Source organism: Equus przewalskii, chromosome 12 (assembly GCF_037783145.1).
Source record: "Equus przewalskii isolate Varuska chromosome 12, EquPr2, whole genome shotgun sequence".
Taxonomy (NCBI): domain Eukaryota; kingdom Metazoa; phylum Chordata; class Mammalia; order Perissodactyla; family Equidae; genus Equus; species Equus przewalskii.
In genome coordinates, this window is record NC_091842.1 from 4,637,889 (window position 1) to 4,657,659 (window position 19,771).

At 47.1% G+C, this 19,771-nt stretch overlaps 1 protein-coding gene across 2 annotated transcripts; it reads left to right on the forward strand.

Annotated features, from left to right (window-relative positions):
* The first annotated feature begins 50 nt into the window (after window positions 1–50).
* Window positions 51–10,976, forward strand: LOC103545217 (speedy protein E4-like). 2 transcript variants are annotated; one of them, XM_070567422.1, is made up of 7 exons: window positions 51–447; window positions 4,896–5,114; window positions 5,940–5,998; window positions 6,491–6,576; window positions 8,068–8,236; window positions 8,407–8,497; window positions 10,121–10,976. In XM_070567422.1, exons 1-6 carry the CDS (start codon window positions 255–257, stop codon window positions 8,464–8,466), a joined length of 786 nt encoding a protein of 261 aa, XP_070423523.1. In that variant the 5' UTR covers window positions 51–254; the 3' UTR covers window positions 8,467–8,497; window positions 10,121–10,976. The 2 variants fall into 2 exon arrangements, with proteins under 2 accessions (XP_070423523.1, XP_070423522.1); XM_070567421.1 differs by lacking the exon at window positions 51–447 and adding an exon at window positions 4,085–4,366.
* The last annotated feature ends 8,795 nt before the right edge of the window (window positions 10,977–19,771 follow it).

Sequence of the window (19,771 nt, forward strand, 5' to 3'; positions counted from 1 at the left end):
CTACGGGACACACTCACTTCGGGCCACCGTCCCTCCCGGCCCAGATCGGCCTCCCGGGGACGCCCCGGCCCAAGAGCCTCGCCCGGGCCGCCGGGGGTGCACACGGACCGGGACCGGGACCCGCCGACCCCACGGCCCAGCCCGCGGGCTCCCGGGCGCGCTCGGGGGTCCCCCTAGAGTCTCTGCCGGCCCGCAGAACCCGCGCCCGCTGGGGGCCGGCCCGGCCGCACGGCGTCCGACCCCGGAGGCCCGGAATGCTCGCCGCCCGACGCCGGAAAGGAGGGCGAGCCGTGACCTGGGCACCGACAGGAAGCCTGGGCAGCGCGGCGGCAGTGCGCGTGCGCGGACACGCACACAGGGCAGCTGCACATGCGCAGCACGATGCCGGAAGTGCGCCAGCCAGGGCCTGCTCCAGGGAGCCAGACACATACCAGGACTCTCTTTCCCGTGAGTCTACGCGCCGACACGTTTAGGGAACGTCTTAAAACTCTGTACATCATCGAGCCATATTTTGAGAATTGGCCGCTAAGACCTGGGACGCAATTTCCCCTTTATCTTCACTGCTGTTAGGGCTCAAGGAAAGTGTCGCCTCAACTAGGAGGCGGTGCGATTGTGTCCTGGATCCCTGATCTTTTCCCTGCGCTGAGATCTTTTGGGTTAGAACTGAGACTCCCCCACCACCAGCAGAGGGGAAGGAAAGGGTGGATCATGTCCCCTTGACTGAAATACCTGGAGAAGTTTCAATGAAAGACTAGGATCCAGTTAATGCCCCGCCGTGACGTGAATTACTATCACCCGTGGGCGTATAGTTTCTCCAAGGAAGAACAAGAGTACAGACATTGTAGCTCTAGTGGATTAGACACCTAATGCATAAAAAGTGTAGGAAAGTCAGAAAGGAAACACAAACCGCAAAATAAAACAAATACCTGGGATCTTACCTCTCAAAGAGGATGCAGTTTGTGGTAGGGAACAGTGTCGTTGTTCAAACATGGGATAAGAATGACCATGATTATCATTACTGTTTTGGTGAATTAATTTGACCGTGTCCTTGACCAATTGTTTCTTAAAAGCTGGGGTTGGGATTAAAACTAAAATCTCCTGCCAACCCAGATCCTCTCCAGAAATGTAGAAATAAGGAACAGTTTTGTTGTTGAATGACCGTTAAGTCAAGACACTGTTATGCATTAGCACGGGGACCACTAGTAAGACTGCAAAGAGAGAACAGTACCTCATCTTTTTATCCAGCTCAACACAGATAATCCAGTACGGCCATCGTCTCAAGATGGACGGTAACTTGCCTCCTGTAAGGGGACTAGACAGCCCCATTTGCTGTGCATTCTTTCATAGATCATCCTCAATTCACCTGGTAGTCAGGGTGGCCGTCCACCTGTACCCAAAGGAAAAAGAAAACTTCTATCTGTATGACAAGCAGGGAGTTATAGCTCAGAGCGAGATGCCTAACATCTAGCCCAAAGGCCCATGGTGACAGAGATAGGGACATTATCTTCCCTGAGGTTTACATTTTAAAGAGAGAGCTCTTATCAGGCCCTTAAAAAACAACCGTGGGTTGTAATGCTGGGGAGAGTCTTACTTAGCTTTTCAAAGATTTAGATACATATGCAACTGACAGAGGAAGTCTTTATAGTAAAAGTTTTCTAGAAAATGCTCTTAAAAAAATAAGGGACTAAGTACTGATTCACCCAAATGAATGGGCCCGTCACCCATTCCTGATTTCCCCAGCTGAACTGCAGTGTTAGATGAATCCCGAATCCCACACAAACGTGGGAGCCTCCCAAGTTGCTCGTGGAAGGGGCTGCGTGGCCAGGAAGGGTCTTTCCCAGCTTTGCTGCTGTTAAGCGTGGCCTGTGCCTGAGTTCTCACAGAGGCAATGCTGCAATGGGAGCAAGCGAACCACACTTCCTCCGGGCCTGAGCCAGGAAAACATGCAGGGACCATTTCCCCACATCCTTTTCCACTTTCACCAGGTGAAGGATGGCAGCTTCTCTGAGCAGCTTGGAAGGGCCACGGTGAAGTTGAGGAGAGGGCCCGTCAGCCTGGGTCACCGGCCTCCACTGCTCACTTGTACTACTGAATACCGTCATGTCTAAAAATCAAATACTCGAACCCAGTTTCCCACCTCAACAAAGAAAATGAGACAGTGCTCCTGAAGTGTCTTATGAATGACAAATGTTTATTTCAAAAGACCTTTTCTAACATAAATGGGCACATTGGTGTTTAAACAACTTTTTGTAAGACTTGGCAGATGGGCAATGAATCCCAGAGTCCAACGAACCTTCTTTGGGGATCCACCAAGAATATCTCAGCCATGAGGGAGGGGGGTATAAAAGTTAACGAGCAAGATTTGCCCATAATAATTAGCTTCAGACACCAGACCTTCGAGGGCAACAGCCAGCACCTCTCCTCCATGTCCCCGTCACGGAATTCTCTTCTGTGATTTAGCAGTCGCTGTCATTCTCCCAGGGGTTTTTCTAGGTCTTTTAGGTCACAGAAGGGGAGGTACAGTGACCACTGTTCCCTGGAGGATGACAGAACGGGCAGATGGGCAGCCCCTGGCAAGTGGTGAGCTTCCTGGAGGAGAGGGCAGTTTCTTCATGGGCACATGCACCATTGGGTGGGTGCTCAGGACAAACTCGGATCGCAGGTCTCCTTGTCCACGTCAGCACCGAGGCTGCTGGAGGGGTTGTCGTGGGCCGGTTGGCAGGAGGATTGGAGGCTGGTTCATAAGGCCCGCTCAGCATGGACTCAGTCTGGCCACAGCCCTGCCATGTGAGGCCCAGATCACAGCTGACCTCCCTTCTGTTTATTTCACTCAGCAGTGACGTTGCTTTCTTTAGGATCCCCATTGCCCTGACCTGGGTGGCACATCCAACCCAGAAATTTCCAGATCCCAGTGTGCGTCCATGAGAAAGTTAAATCAGGCCCCACCTCAGTTCTGTTAGAATCTATGGGGCTGGGTCCAGGCATCTGTATTTGAATTTCTCCATGTGACCCTCATGTGGAAAGGATGGTGTTTGCACAGCACTTCTGCTTCACTCTGCTGATATTTCTGCTCTGTCGCTACAGCCACTGTGGTGAAACCGCTCCACAGGAGGAGTTTCCCCCAAACATGTCACACCCAACGTGGGCTCTTTAGTCCACTTTTGAACAACATACCGACGTATCTTAAGATGGGCACTGCCTAGTTGTGACCTATCTAGACAAGGTGGCTATTTCCTGCACTTTGTACCCCCACGTCCTCCCCATCTTCACAGAAACATCATATTCTGTCTTGAATTGGAGGTTCTTCCATGTCGTCTTTTTGTGCATGTGACATTTTATTCATAGGATACACAAATGGTAGTGAAATTTCTGGGTCAAGAGTGATGCACACGGTCAAAAATTTGTTCTGTAGACTAGAGTTTCTTAACTGGAATCGAGGGGCAGACTTTAGGCAATCCACAGACTCCTTGAGATTGGAGACACCATGTGAAGTGTCAGGGTGTCTGTGTGTGTGTGTGTGTGAGCACAGGTACAGTTTTCTATGGTCTTAGGTGCTCAAAATGTCCCTTGACTCAAAGATGCCTGAGGGTAGAGGCTGTGTGTCCCCAGCACAGAATCCTGAGCAGAGTGTCAGTAACCACGGAGCAGAAGAGCTTGGCCAAATTGAGTGTTTTAGTGACTTTTTAATCCAGAAGTCAATGCACCTGGGATGGTTTTTACATACTTATTTCACTCTTATAAGGTCTTCCCATTTCCGCTTCCCCTCAGTTTCCTCCTCACTTCCCTTCCTCCCCCACAGACTATGCTCTGAAATAGGATCAGGAAGGAGGGAGAGAGTCCAACGTGTCTCAAGTCTAGAATGGAGAGAACAGGGCATCTGCTGGGGAGGGATGACGAGGCATCCGGACCCCTGGAGGATGGCTGAGGAGGATGGTCAGAGGTGGGGTCAGTGGCAGGAGTTCTCGCTTACCCCTGATCTCCAGGAGAAGTGCACACATTGGTTTGGCAGTTACACGCATTTTCCTTCAAACTGGTTGCCAGGTTGGAATGACGATGACATCAGAGGCTTCCGACCTTCCTGATTGGAAGGACCAAACTCCGTGGTGCTTGGCAGCGGAGGTGGCCAACAGCATCTTCTCAGAGCTTTTCTCCGCTCCTAGCTTCTCCACAGCTTGGAGAAGGGATAACGGGCTTATATTCAGCCAGAATCCAGAGGAGGATTTGGGGCAGACTAGGGTGTAGCTTTCTTGGCAGGGAAGAAAGAGTTTGGGAGAAATCATGAGCAGTCGTCCACCGAGTCCCCAGCCTAGCACGTCAGGGTACCCCCTGGAGGTGATAGTGAATGAAGAAAGCCCAGGACCATCAGGTGAGGAAGCTGGAGTGAGAAGGGGTCTGAGAGGGTCGACCAGTAAGGAGGAGAAGGAACAGAAGTCAGGAAGGAGTAGCTGAGCAGGGTGTGTGTGCGAGAAGGAGAGATGCCGAAAGCCGGGGATTGGAGAAGGAGCACACAGGAGTGGGGGACCAGGATATCCACATGGAAGGAAGAGAACCTGGGAAGCAAGGGAGGAGGGTTAGGAGCTGAGATCCAAGGGTGAGAAAGGGAAGAGAGGAAACAAGTGGAGGCTTCCTTTTGTGTTCTTTTCCAAATGGGAGAAATTGTCTATAATGCGGAGGAGTTTTGAGCACAGGGCGAGGGAACAAAGACCAGGTGAATGGGAGCAGATGGATGTCATCGAGGAGCAAGATGGAGAGATGGATTGGGAGAAGGCCAATAGTCTACGAGGCTGCAGAGAATGGAGAGGAGGTTTGGTTTTCGGGGTGGCTGGCGCTTGGGTGACCAATGGCTGAATTCCAAAGACAAAAGCTTGAAGTGTTGGCCTGGTCTCTTTCCTCAGCCCGCTGGGTAGATCCCAGGCCCCTGCCTGAGTCCTCGGGCCTGAAGAGGAAGAGGGAGTGGTCGGAGTCTCTCCAGGAGGAGACGGAGGAGGAGACAGCCGCCAAAGCTGAGGACAGCTGGGCGGTGGAGTGGCTGTGTGGACTCAGGATGAAGCTGAAGAAACAGCGGGCGTCCACAGTGCTGCCTGAACACCACGAGGTCTTCAACACACTGCTCGGTAGGAAGAGCCCCCGACAGCACCCTCCATCCTATTCTTTTTTTTTTTCGGTTAGGAAGCCTGTCACTCAGCTAACATCTGTGCAATCTTCCTCTATTTGGTTTGTGGGTCACCGCCACAGCATGGCTTAATGAGTTGCACATGGGTTCGCGCCCAGGATCCAGCACCATGAAACCTGGGCGGTGAAAGTGGAATGCGCGAACTTAACCAAAACACTGCAGGGCAGCCCAATCCTATCCTTTTTTTAAAAAGAGAAGAAACTTCCAATGACTACCCATTTCCAGTGGAAAAGAATTCCCTGCCAGGTGCTGTGCTCTCCTTCTTGGAGCACTGAGTAACGATCACTCGCTGGAGACACTTAGGCGTCACAGAGGGTTGGGCAAGACTTGGGAAGAGTGTGCACTTGGGATAAGAGCTTGGTTTTGACTGTCCCTCTGAGACGTCTTCACTCTTGCTGGCCTTTGAATATGTCTAAGGGGGATGGCAAGGCTCCCTCTGCACTCTGATGTGGCTGTCAGTTGAGAAAGTGACTGAGTGACTTTGCGGCCTCTGCAGTGTACACTCATGCATGGTGAGGGAGCATCACTGTTTATGTCAGATCTGAGCCACGCAGACATGCGACGGACACCTACCTCTCACTCAGCCGCCCCAGGCAAGGGGGGCACCATCTTTCTTGAATGGTCTTCTCTCCCCTTTTCCCATCAGCCTCACCCTTGGACACAATGCAAACACTTCTCCCAGGGAGGCCTGGTCCTCCTTACTCTGGAACGCTCCCAAAGCAGCCCTGTTCCGGTTGTCACCCTAACATGTGCCCTCTCTTCTCAGAGGATCCTGTCGTTAAAAGATTCCTGGCCTGGGACCGAGATCTGTTGGTATCTGACAAGGTACAGTGTTTTCCGCTCAGATGGACTCCTGCTCCAGCATCTCTCCTGGGGCGGGGGAGCGCTCTCAGATCCCACAGGTCACTTCCCTCTCCACCCTGACGCCTGTCCCAGGTCCCGTGGGAGCCTCGTGGTCTCTTACAGATCCTCCGGGACCTGAGCGGGAGGCGAGCCCCTTTGATTGTTGCCACCTTAAGTCCTCTCTCCTCTCAGCTCCTGGGTCTCCCTTTTGCTCCAGCTTATGAAAGGCTCTCCTGTGCGGGCCGTCCTCAAGCAGACGCTTAAACCAGCAGAGCCTGCTGTCCTGGGAGCATCCCAAACTCTGACCCTCTGACGACCCCTGCCCCTCCCCAAACGCGCAGGCTCACTCAACACAGGGGTCTCCTCTCTGAGCAGCAGCAGCACCTGCCCCAGTTCCCGCCCCCTTATCCCGCTGTTCCTCCCCCTCCAGGGTGGGACATCTTTGGTGATTTTTTCCCCTCCTGTTTCCATCAGTATCTGCTGTCCATGGTCATAGCTTATTTCAGCCGGGCTGGCCTCTTCTCCTGGCAGTACCGGCGGATTCATTTCTTCATCGCTCTGTGAGTATTTCCCCTGCTCCCTTCAGTCAATGTTCTGCCCCCTGGGAGGGTGGAGGAGAGAAGTGGGACCCTGCCCTCTCCTCTGCTTGAACTTATTTGTCCAGTTTCCTCTCTGCATAAAAATGACAGGGTTACTGTATAGTGTTTTTTCATGCTGTTCTTTGCAAAAACAAATAATGCCAAGGTCAGTTAAAAGATCAAACAAAAGAAAACAGCAAACATCCTAAAAGTAGGGAAAGGAAGAGCTGACAGCATCCTGCCCCCAAGCAAACAGGCCATCGAAGGTGCCCTTTCTGATCCTCTCTCTCCTCCCAGATCAACACCAAGTGTCACTGTCCCCCTCCTCTGGATTCCCAGGACCGAGGCCGCGGTTCAGGGCCTCGTGACCTCACACAGATCTATCGGAAAGTGCCGGTGTTTCCTACATTCTCCCCCAGGGCCAGTGGGCTTTATCTGCCTGAATATCCTTCCAAACACAGGTCTAGCGCCTCCACACCCTCCTTCGCCGTTCCCTGGGCTCAGTGCCTCATAAATCAAGGCCAGAGTCCTCCGTTTGAATGCAACCGTCTCTAGTGTCTCCATCAAACCCACTCTCTCCTGATATTTCATCCCTCTGGTCCACTGCTCTCTCCAAACACCCTTCCCTCTGCTTCCGTATGGTGCTTTCCGTCTAGCTGCCCCTCATGCGTATTTATCTGGAGAAAATGCCTATCCTTAGAGTCGGTTCAAACATCGGAACCTTCCTGATGCCTTCCCGGCCCCCCCTGACTTCTGCCTCCCGGTAGCACTTTAATTATAATGCGGTCTCTTGGATTATAGATATTTCTTATCTCTGCGCTCCCCTTCTTTAGCCCATTAGACTAGACACCTGTTGACGGCAGGTCCTGTCAAAACCTCAGTGCATTCTCAAAACACTCAGCACAACTCTTCTCATTTTGTAAAAGTTTAAGGTATGTTGTGTCTAGGAGGTGATCAGTATTGCATTTGGCTATGAGATAAAGCGTTTACTCACTCATCCATCCATTCAATCATTCATTTAACAAAACCATATCAAGTGTTTCCTGCATGCCAGGGAATACGAGGTGACAGGAAGAGACAGTCAAGATGTGCTGTTGAATTAATGCATCAGTAGGAACCAAGGCCTGTGTCAGTCACTTGGCGGGAAGGATGAAGTCAGAAATAGCGTCACATCCCTTCCTGCCCTCAGGAGCTGCATGTGTGCTCACAGTCTGAGGAGACGGCTGTGGGCACAGACACCCGGGGAAGGGAAGAGGGGTTTTGGGTTTTGTCTTCATCATCAAAGTGTGAGAGGCGTCCTTCGGGTCCCTGCCCAGCAGTGGCGTTTTGGAGGCTGGGTGGCACTCTGTGACGCTGGGCAGGGCTCCGCAGGTCCGGTGTGAAGATGATGAGCCTGTGTCCTGTCTGGGAAGCTGACCCCAGGCGGAGGGCCTTCCTGGTCCCCTCCTGAGCCCATCCTGATGTCTCCCCCAGCTACCTGGCCAACGACATGGAAGAGGATAACCAGGCCCCCAAACAGGCCATCTTTTCCTTCCTCTATGGGAAAAACCGCGCTGAGCGCCCCTTGTTCCACAAACTGCGATTACAGTTCGTCCGTTCCATGGACTGGAGGATGAGGGTCACCCGGGAAGAGTGCGAGGAGGTGGGTGGGCTTGGGGGCTGGGGGAGGGGCAGGGCCCAACTGCAGAGAGAGGGGATCCTGGAGGATTGGAGTTGGGACTTGGGAAGAGAAGGAACTGGAGGCTGGACAAGGGAGGGTGGGGGTCCAGCTGCAGAGTCGTCATCTCTTCAGGAGGCTGTTTGTCTTTCCAGATCCAGGCTTTTGATCCCGATCTCTGGGTGTGGGGCCGAGACCGCGCCCTGCTGCCCTAGGGCTCCAGGGACCGTGGAGGCCTGAGGGAAGGTAGGTCTGTGTCCTCTCAGGTGTTGACAGGACGGTTTCCTGTCTGTTTAGGAAACCTGAGGAATCCACTTGCTGGGCCCACCGTCAAGGGCCCCCCACCCCACGTCACCCTTCCACACACCGTGCAGTCGAGCAGCCGAGCTCCGCCAGACACCGACCCAGCTGCAGCCACGAACTGCCAGCCACACACACGCACGACCTCGGGGCCTGTCTGCGTGGCCACACCTCAGGAACCAGCTTGTCACCAAGTCCTGGATTTGGCTGAAATCACTGCACCCAAAGCTGTTGGGTCTTAATAATAGCTTTAGTGAAACATTGATTTTTATGAAAATGAATACGTTTCCCATTTTTTCCATATATTGTGTTTTTGAATTTCTTTTTTAAATTCGTTTTTGGCCTGCCATCCTTCGGTGATACCAGCCATAGGAACTTGTTCACAAAAAGTCAATGCTTAACAAGAGGATGTTAGATGGGACAGTCTACGTAGCCAATCATAGACGATAAATGACGACCAGCTATGTTTTCAGCCAAATTTACTTTCAAACACACTGCTTACGGCCAGATCTCCCGTGAGCCCTTCCTTTCGCCCGACTCGCCCCTTCTGCACCAACCTCTCCTCTTGCACCATTGCACTTTTTCCTGCAAGTTTCTGGTCAAGGAATGTGTCGGAAAGAGCAAAGGCTAAGAAAACTAGCTTCAGTGCGGCTGCTGACAATCAACAGGCGAGAGTGGGAGATTTGGGCAGAGGATGAAGCAAAGATTTGGTTTAAACCTGTGAACTAGTGTCTTAGTCCAGTAGGGCTGCTAACAGAGTACCGCAGGCTGTGTGGCTGATGACCAGCATTGACTTCTCGCAGTTCTAGAGGCTGGAATTGGGAGCCCAGAGGACCAGCGTGGTCAGGTTCTGGTAGAGACCCTCTTCTGGGTGGCCAACTGCCTACTTTTGCTGTGTCCTCACCTGGTCGAACGGGCCAGCCAGCTTTCTGGGGTCTCCTTTACAGGGGCACTGATCCTATTCATGAGGGCTCCACCCCACGACCGAATCACCTCCCAAAGGCCCCATCTCCCTACACCACGGCCTTAGAGGTTAGGATTTCTGCGTGTGAATCTGGGGGACACAAGCATTCAGACCACAGCCAAGATTAGGGCTAAGTGTCATGGTTAAACATTGGCATCCAGGGTTAGCATTAGGGACCAGGCCTTCATCCTTAGGGATCTGGTCTCATGGTTCCTGATGCTGACAGGTTAGTGATGTTCGTAGTGTGGTTGGAAGTCCAGATTTTAAGCAGCACAAAGGACGACGTGCAAGGTAAGCCTAAAGCAGCATCTCCTCCACGTGGGCGCCACTCCCTGAGCAGCATCCCCCAGTCTTGTCTATAAAGCCGATCACTGGGCCTGCCCTTAGGCGTGTTAAGTAATTTTTGGCGTCAGGCTCACCAAAGTCCAAGAATCACACCTGAAAATGATGGTTCAGGATTGGGGTTTAGAATGGAGATCAGAGACACAGTGTGATTTATCAGTTTGTTTAAACTCTGGTTAGAGTTGACTGAGAATGTGACCCATCTTCGTATGTGGGGAGTTGCCTCTTCACAATCTGACCTCCTCTCTTTCTCTTACTTCCAGGTCACTGAGGCCGGGGAGACGCGGGTTGTGAGCAGGAAGTCATCCCAGACACCAATGACAGACATGAGGAAGGAAGAGAGGAGCCAATTGTGCACATAGTCTAGAAGAACCCAGAACCTGAGAATGAGCCGAACGGTTCTCGTGTCGTACTCCTAGGAGCTGGGGGCACAGCCAGGAGTCCAGGGAGGGACAAGAAGGAACCAGGGTCTTCTCAGCGTCCACCCCTTCCTAAGGCACTGCCACATCCTCAGACTGTTGAACTCAACCGTCCCCCGAGGTAGAAGCTGCAGGCCTGGTTGTTACCCACGTGGTTTCCACAGTCTAGAACAATCTGAAGGCGGAGTGTAGGGGTTCCAGATAGGAGGGAATTATTTTAAAAATATCAAATTAGAGCCAAGGATTGGGATGGATAACTTCACATATGCCAGAAATTTCATTGGTTTATTTTTAAAATGTTGCCCATAGGATTACTATATTGATTTTTATAATTTATATTTTTATTGTAAATAGTTTTGAAATAGTCATGGTTTTGAAAACACGCAAAGTTTGGTAATGAGCATTATAGCTGCTATATACGTAATTTTGTTTACATTTTTAAGAGACTTTTTGTGTTTTTATCTATTATATTTACATAATATATATATTATTTTTACTTATAGTCAGGTGGGTAGTTCCCGCAAATTCCTGTAAATATAAATTTATATATTTTAGACTTCCTTATTGAATTGGGAGAATTCAGTTGTACTTTTTAAACTTGCCTTGATGACATGTCTGTATGTTATTTAGATTATGAAACAGGCGGTGATGTTTCATCTCTCAGGGAAATATAATAAAGAGGAAAGTCTTCTCACCTTCACGATGTGTGTGGTGCAAAGCCTGGTTGCCCGTTCGGTGTCAAACAATAATGTTGCTTAATGGGGTTGTGATGATTCAAGCAAGTTTCTTAACTCTGAAAGATAATCCTGAATTATTTTTCTTTAGAAAAAGCAATAGAAGATGAGGCAGATCTTAAGCTAGACTCTTTTTTTTTAAACATTGGCACCTGAGCTAACATCTGTTGCCAATCTTCTTTTTTTTCCTTTCTCCCCAAAGCCCCTCAGTACGTAGTTGTGTATTCTAGTTGTAGGTCCTTCAGGTTGTGCGCTAAGCTACAGGAAATAAGGAAACACGGTGAAGATATTGAGGGAGAGCAATGGGAAGAGGGGAAAGAAGGAAGAGAGTGCTCTGGGTACCTGGATGGTAATCTGAAATTCAGAGTAAGGAACGGCGACCCAACAAGATGTGCATTCCTGGAAAGGGTCCCTGGCACGCGGACCCAAGGGCACAGGGGCACACACGCAGTGTGCTCTATTTTAATCCTCCTGGGAGTCCTTTCGCAACCTCTCATTCCAAGTTTATGTGATAGAAGGGAAATCTAGAGTGAGTGAAGAAACAGGAACAATGAAAAAGAAATTAGGGTGTTGGAGAAATTTCTGGAAAAAGCAAGAAGACAGGAAGAGCTAAAGCTGTTGAATAAGATGGGCATGGAGAAGAAAGAGTAATAACAAGAATGCTGAATTATTGGAGAGAAACATCTTGCGAGTGGGAGCATCAGAGAGCGCTGGGACAGTCCCTAATGCCAGTCTTCCATGTCCTCTGGCTGTGCCACCCCCACAGCACACAGATGTGTGTCACCAAGAGAGCAGCTCACCTGAGCTTTGGTGACCCGAGTTTTTGTTGGGGTTTCATCATGCAGGCACCACTGACTCTCTCACTGGCCGTGCAATGAACTCATCTCAGCCCCTTTTCCTCCTCAGAGACTAGCTGGTACCAAGGGCTTGGAGCCCTGTAATCTCAGGATCGGTTTTCTGGCATGGTTGGCCCCCATCCTCAGTCGCTCAGAATATCCAGATGCCCCAAAGGAAAAGAGACACAGTTTCAACTCTGTAAAACCTCTGAAATTTGATATGCAAAAGGACAATGTAATCCATTCCAAAAGACAAATGACACACTGGAAAATTGATTTACAACATATTTTATAAAGGTGGGACATTTTTAATATAATATCTCCTACAAATAGGGACTTTTTTGTTAAAGAAAACTAGGCAAAGAATATGAACACGTAATTCACAAACAATAAGGGGTAAATGTCTGATAAATACGTATGGAAAATGTCTGAGCCTGACAGACTTAGTCAGCTCGGGCTGTCATGACAAAATCCTCAGACTGGGGACTTTGAGAACTGACATTCATTTTCTCACAGTTCTGGGAAGTGGAAAGTCCGAGACCAAGGTTGCTTCATGGCTGATTGCCGGTAAACCCTTTCTTACTGGCTTGCAGACGGCCCCGTTCTTGCTGTGTCCTCACTTGGCCATGCGTGTGTGTGTTTGTAGGGGAGACAGAGACAGAGAAATCTGTAGCGTCACTTCCTCTTCTTATAAGGACACCACCAGTCCTATCAGATTAGGGTCCCACGTTGTGACCTCATTTAACCTTAATCACCTCCTTCAAGGCCCCGTCTCCAAATACAGTCACACTGGGGGGTGAGGGCTTCAGCAGATGAATTTGGGGAGGGGACATAATTCAGTCCATGACACTTACTAATGGCCAGGAATATAGAAATCAAACCACAGCAACAGGCTGTCCTTTTCCCATCATGTAAGAAGTTTGACAATACTCAGTGTCACCACAAGGTGTGGAGAAATGGACACTCTCACACCCGCCGGTGGGCAGCACGGGGCACGTTCACGTCCTGGTAAAGCGCTGAAGCAGACAGACTCCAAACACGCAGTTTAAGTGAACCGGCCGCTCTCTCCTCCTCCTGGGATCCTGCAGCGAGAGGAGGGAAATGAGTCTGTCCTGAAGCCACCCGGGGACGACGGCTGACGGCTCGGCTGTGCCATGCTGACATGTGGCTCCCACCTCTGGGTCCAGGGCAGCTGCCGCACTGGGCGCTCTGTACTATGGAGGGGGCGGGAGGAGGAAAGAGATTCCAGGGCGATGTCTTTGCCGTTAAGAAGACGGCCTAAGGATGCTCAGACTGTCTCCTCTCAGATATCTTCAGCCTGAACCAATCACAGGACCGCACCAGCCGTAATCCAAGTTGAGAAAGAAGTTAGGGTTGTATCACTCAAGGGACGAGGGAAGCGTGAACACAAGACGGCTTACCCGTCATTGCTACCTAAGAACCGCTACATAACTGTTAAATAATCTGGAAAAACCACTTGTTTCGAAAATCAACTTTATTAACATATAGCTTATATCCATATAAAAAAAGCATTCACTTACTGTGTACATTTTGATTACTTTTGGAAAATTTACATGATGAGGTAGCTACCACCAAAATCAAGACATACAGCAAATATTCCTGTGCCTCTTCCCAAACTGTCCAGCCAGCCTTAGCCCTAAGAAGCCGCCAATCTGCTCTCTGTTCCTATCCATCAGACTTGTCTTTTCTAAAGACCCGTAAAATTGGAATTACACAGACCTCTTTTGTGTCTGAATTTCTCACTCAACGTAATGTGCTTTGTTGGGATTTTTAGCCTTTTATTTTGCAATAATTATTGATTCACAGGAAACTGCAAAGGGGATACACAGAGATCCCGTGTACCATTTGCCAAATTTCCCCCAACGGTGACATCTTCCGTAACTATAGTGTACTATCCACATCAGGAAACTGACCTCGGTATTACGTGTGTGGGGGTCTACGCCCTTTTACCACCTGTGTGGATTTGCGTAACTATGGCAGCAATCAAGATACAAACCTATTCCATCAACACAAAGACCTCCTGTGTGCATCCTACACTCTTATACTCACACTGCTCTCCACCACCAATGCCCGCGCTATCCCCACCTCCTGGCGATACTCACGGTCTCTCTCTATAACCCTGACATTTTGAGAATGTCATATAAAGGGAATCACACAGTCTGTAATATTTGGGGATTTGCTCTTTTCACTTGACAGTTCTGTGGAGATGCATCCAGGCTGTTGCGTGCGTGTATTGATGGCTTGTTCACCTTCATTGCTGAGTCGTATTCCTGAGTCATATGCTGCTACAGATTTACTGCAGTTCAACCATTCACCCGCTGAAGGACATCTGGGTGTTTCAAGTGTTGGGCTGGTACAAATAAGGATGCAGTGAACATTCAGGCACATTTTTTTGGTGGACATAGGTTTTCATTTCTCCGGGATAAAACACCCAGGAGTGCGATCATTGGGTTGTACGGTAGTTGCATATTTAGTAGTTATGAAACTGCCGAGTGTTTTCCAGTTTGTACTATTAAAAAAAAATTTTCTTTTTGATGGGGAAGATTCACCCTGAGCTAACATCTGCGCCAACCTTCCTCTGTTTTGTACGGTTGACGAGTGGTGTAGGTCCATGCCCAGGATCAGAACATGCAAACCCGGGCCACTGAAGCAGAGTGTGCCGAACTTAACCACTACGCCACTGGGCTGGCCCCAGTCTGTACCATTTTGCATTTCCACCAGCAATGTATGAGTGATGCAGTTTCTTTGTGCCCTCACCCACATTTGATGTTGTCATAGTTTTTTATTTTCCGCCATCCTGATGGGTGTGTGGTGATACTCATTGTGGTCTTCATTTGCGTTTCCCTAGTGGGTAATGATGTTAAACCTCTTCCCGTGTGGTTATTTGCCATCTGTACATCCTCCTTGGTGAAACGTTTCTTCCCCATTCTAACGGATTGCTTTTTTACTGTTGAGTTTTTAGAATTCTTTGTAGGTTCCAGACAGTAGTCCTTTCTTGGACGTGTGACTTGCACATGTTTTCTCCATCTCTGTAGCTTGTCTTTTTTTTTTTTTTTTTGGCGAGGAAGAGTGTCCCTGAGCTAACATCTGTGCCCATCTTCCCCTGTTTTGTATATGGGATGCCGCCACAGCATGATTGATGAACAGTGTATAGGTCTGTACCCGGGATTCGAACCTGCGAACCCCAGGCCGCTGAAGCAGAGCTGGCAAACTTAAGCACTACGCCACTGGGCTGGCCCCTCCATCTCTGCAGCTTGTCTTTCAATCCTCTTAAGAGGATCTTTGTCAGAGCAAAAGATTTTAATTTTGATGAAGTCCAGTTTGTCAATTTTGTCTTTTATGGATTGTGGTTTGGGTTTCAAGTCTAAGAAATTTTTGCCTACCCCCAGATCCCCAAAATTTTCTCCTATGCTTTTAAAAAAATCATAGTTTTACATTTTGCACGTAAGCCAGTGATGCATTTTGAGTTACTTTTTTGTTTAAGGTGTGAGACAGGTCAAGATTAAATTTTTTGCCTGTGGCCGTCCAACTTTCCATCACTATTTGTTTAAAAAGCTCTTTTCTGCCCATTGAGTTGCTTTTGCACCTTTATCAAAAATCAGTCAGGCATATTTGTGTGGGTCTATTTCTGGGTTCTCTGTTCTGTTCTGCCGACATGTGTGTCTACCCCTCGGCCAATACCACACAGTCTTGATTACTGTAGCTATATAATACATCTTGAAATCAGGTAGACTGAGTCTTCCCATTTTCTTCTTCTTTTTTTTGTGAGGAAGATTTGCCCTGAGCCAACATCCATTGCCAACTCTCCTCTTTTTTTTTTTTTTTCTTGAGGAAGATTAGCCCTGAGCTCACATCCATGCCAATCTCCCTCCACTTTGTATGTGTGATGGCTCCACAGGACGGCTGATGAGTGGAGCAGGATCTGAACCTGTGAACCCAGGCTGCCAGAGCAGAGCACACGGAACTTTAACCACGCAGCCATGGGGCCAGCCCCCTATCCTTTTTTAAAGTGGTTTTAACAATGCTAATTCTTTTCCTTTATAAATACAAAATTTAGAATAATCTTGTCTATATTTACGGAAACAATTTGCTGAGACTTTCCAATTGGGAGCATTGACATCTTTACTATGTTGTTGATCCTCCGTGGGCTGAGCTGGAAAAACGTGGGCACCAGCTCTGAGCTCCTGCCTCTGCCTGGAGGTGGTGGGCTTCCCATGGGAGGAATGGGAGTCTTACTGGCCCATTAGTCCTGGAAGTGGCCGGAGTGAAATGACCCACCTCCCCATGTGAATTCCAGGGCAAGGACATGAAAAGCAACTCAGCCTCCGCCTTGTCCCTCGGAACACTTAGTTTGGAAGCCCTCAACTTCCCAGGCAACTCATCGATAGCAACATATCCATAAACCTAGTTATTTCCAACACTTCTCTTTCTATAAGGTGAAAGGACAAATCTTGTCATTTTCCAGGGACCCTCTGGGAAGTTTCAAGGATGGTTAAGGTACAAAAGATATCCTGGAAGTTTTATTTTACTGTATTTCATTTTATATTTCGGATTTGATTTTTGGGAAGGAAGAACCAAAAACTGTCAGGAGATTTGAACGCTTACGATAGGGTCATGGGTCCTGAAAATGTACTTGCTACTTACAAATCAAAGGCAACAATACACTATTTTAAATAATCATACAAAAAGGAACACAACTTCAAGGAACTGGAACTTTCTCAGAACCGCAGAAATTTTGTTGTGTGTTTTATTTTAAAGAAAATAATCAAAGGCCAGAACCAAGTATAGAAAGTTCTTCTGGTGAGATACAGCGTCTCTGCTGTTTGGGCAGATTACGCACAACATAAAGAGAAACTCTTACAACCTCTGTTTAAGAGCAGACCAATGCACCATGATAAATTCATCATTTCGACAGAAAGAAAATCAAATTCCAGTTTTGCATCAAGATAATATTGATACCAATAGAACCATAAGCTCTTTTTGAAAATCTCAGGGTGAAATTTATCAAAAGTGAGCCACCTTTGGCCAAGACAAATAAAATTCACTTTCTACTAATTACCTAGAACTTTGTATAGCCACAAACATCCTCTACGCAACTTCTCAAAATGGTAGAAATAAACACATTCATTAACAGATCCAAAGATATGACCTCTCAGTAACAAACAGAAATTTGCAGCCAGAGCATATAAACTTAAAATTATGTTTAGTAATCAATGTTTCAGGATTCTATCTTGCTTAGAAACGACCTGGGTATCCAATCTATATCTACTAACTGACACAACTTAATATCAGTTCAAGGGTTTAAGTGAATTAAAGATCTTGGAATTTGTTGTCAAGCTAACATACTACGAAACATAGTTACTGTTGAAATAAAGTTTGTTGGAATAATAATTAAATTGGGCTAAATGCAAATTTGTATTTTTCATAACCTTAAACATTAAGTAGAAGTAATGTTACCCTATTTGATCACTAAACCTATATATGTTTAGGAAGAATACACCCAAATACAATAAAAAATGTATGCCTAACACTGATAAATAAGACAAGACATAACCATTTTTATTAAACCAAAATTATTAAACTAGTCTCACTTGTCAAAGATTTACCCAAATTGTGTGAACTTGAATTCTTAAACTGTTTGAATAGGTTTCTGTAGGAATACTTTTCTAGTCTATTGAAAGTATTAGAAGTTCAATTTCTTTTTTTCTAAGAATTTTAGACATATTCGACTTCTGTGTTTGTATCTCTATAAGCCAATCCGAACAGAGATTCTTTCCTTTGAGAGACGACAATATACTTTAATGCCCTCCTGAAGTGGGAAAGCATTACACACTCACAATCAGAGATAAAGATCTTTCTGAATTACAGACACATAGACACACAGAGAAAAAGAGCTTATAGCTTTGTCAACTTAAAAGGAAATTCGCATGCTGTTTTGTCCTCAAAATGAGTTTATTCAAATCTGGAAAACAATGGAGGGGAGCTGCTTTTACAGAGAAGAGAAGGAGTGGGAGGGGCTGTTCGAAAGGCAAGGCCATTGGAGGAAAGTCACAGTTCAGGGCGGCAACGGCTTCTCGTTGGTTGAGCTGTTGCCAGGGGTATCTTCCTTCAGGTGTAAAGTAGTTGTACTTCCTCTGTTAGATGTCAAATGGACATCTCTTCCTGTTTGGTGTAATGAGTGTAATTTGGTGTAACCTCAGATGTGGGTCAAGAGTAAACACTGAAACAAACACTCAACAGTCAAAGCACTGCTCTACTCCATGGGCACGAGATTCTTAATTGATTTGAGCTCAAAATAGACAAACAGAAAAGACTGAAAAAACACTAACAAACCAATTCTCTGTTGTCTCTCACCCAACAGAGATAGGATCTCTAGAAACATGAATTCCTTAATAAAGATCACCAACTGTTCAAGCCAGAGAGCCAAACTCCCGGTCGTTGATACCACCTCTGGGGAGCAGCTTTGCTGTAAACAAAGCAAAATGCCAAAGTAGTAAATGGGGAAACTACCAAAGAAACAGAAAGTTAGTCAGGTTCTATTGCTGCTTTGGATTCACCCCTGGAAGCTGAAAAAAGATGAACCTGGGCTTCACCTGCTCCTGAGGTGCACCACTCATTTCTGTTTTCTGTTTTCTACAGTTTTATTGAGGTATAATTGATATAGAAAAGCCAGCACATGGTTAAAGTATACAATTTGATGAGTTTGAACATAGGCATGCACCTGTGATACTGTCATCACCTTCAAGGTAACAAACACATCCATACCTCCAAAAGTTTCCTTGTGTCCCTTTACTTTGTGTTGTGTGTGTGTGTGTGTGTGTGTGTGTTAAGAATACTCAACATGGCAACAGGTATAGGAAATGGTGTTCAACATCACTAATGATCAGGGAAATGCAAATCAAAACCACAAATAGATATCAGCTCACATCTGTTAGTCTGCCTATTATAAAAACAAATAAAGATAGCAAGAGTTGTCGAGGTTCTAGAGAAATTGGAAGCCTTGCATGCTGCTGCTGGGAAGCCACTATGAAAACAATACGGAGGTTCCTCAAAATATTAAAAATAGAACAACCACGTGATCCAGCAACCCCAATTCTGGGTATATATTCAGAAGACATGAAATCAGTATCTGGAAGAGATACTTGCACTCCCACATTCATTGCTGCATTATCCACAATAGCCAAGACATGGAAACAACAAAAGTCCATTAACAGATGATTGAAATAAACCCAGACAACTATGGACAGCTAATTTTCAACAAGGGAGCCAAGAACATACAATGGAGAAAAGAAAGTCTCTTCAATAAATGGTGTTAGGAAAACTGAACAGCCACATGCAAAAGAATGAAAGTAGACCATTATCTTACACCATGCACAAAAACCAAAAAGGAAAACAATAGAAAAAATAAATGAGACTACATCAAACTGAAAAGCTTCTGCACAGCAGAGGAAACTGTCAACAAAATGAAAAGACAACATTAGGAGAAGATGTTTGCAAACCATGTATCAGATAAGGGGTTAATATCCAAAATATACAAAGAACTCATACAGCTCAACAACAAGAAACCTAACAACCCAATTAAAAAATGGGCAAAAGATCTGAACAGAGATTTCTCCAAAGAAGACATAGAGTTGGCCAATAGGCACACGAAAAGGTGTTCAACATCTCTAATTATCAGGGAAATGCAAATCAAAACTACAATGAGATACCACCTCACACCCATCAGAATATCTATAATTAACCAGGCAGGAAACAATAAGCGTTGGAGAGGATATGGAGAGAAGGGAACCCTCATATGCTGCTGGTGGGAATGCAGACTGGTACAGCCTCTATGGAAAACAGTATGGAGATTCCTCAAAAAACTTGAGAATAGAACTGTGATACGATCCAGCTATTCCAGAGCT

Coding starts and splice junctions, on each gene's coding strand:
- LOC103545217 (XM_070567422.1), top strand. CDS start 255: ATGCTCGCCGCCCGACGCCGGAAAGGAGGGCGAGCCGTGACCTGGGCA. Junction 448..4,895: donor ATACCAGGACTCTCTTTCCC/GTGAGTCTACGC, acceptor CTCTTTCCTCAG/CCCGCTGGGTAGATCCCAGG. Junction 6,577..8,067: donor ATTCATTTCTTCATCGCTCT/GTGAGTATTTCC, acceptor TGTCTCCCCCAG/CTACCTGGCCAACGACATGG.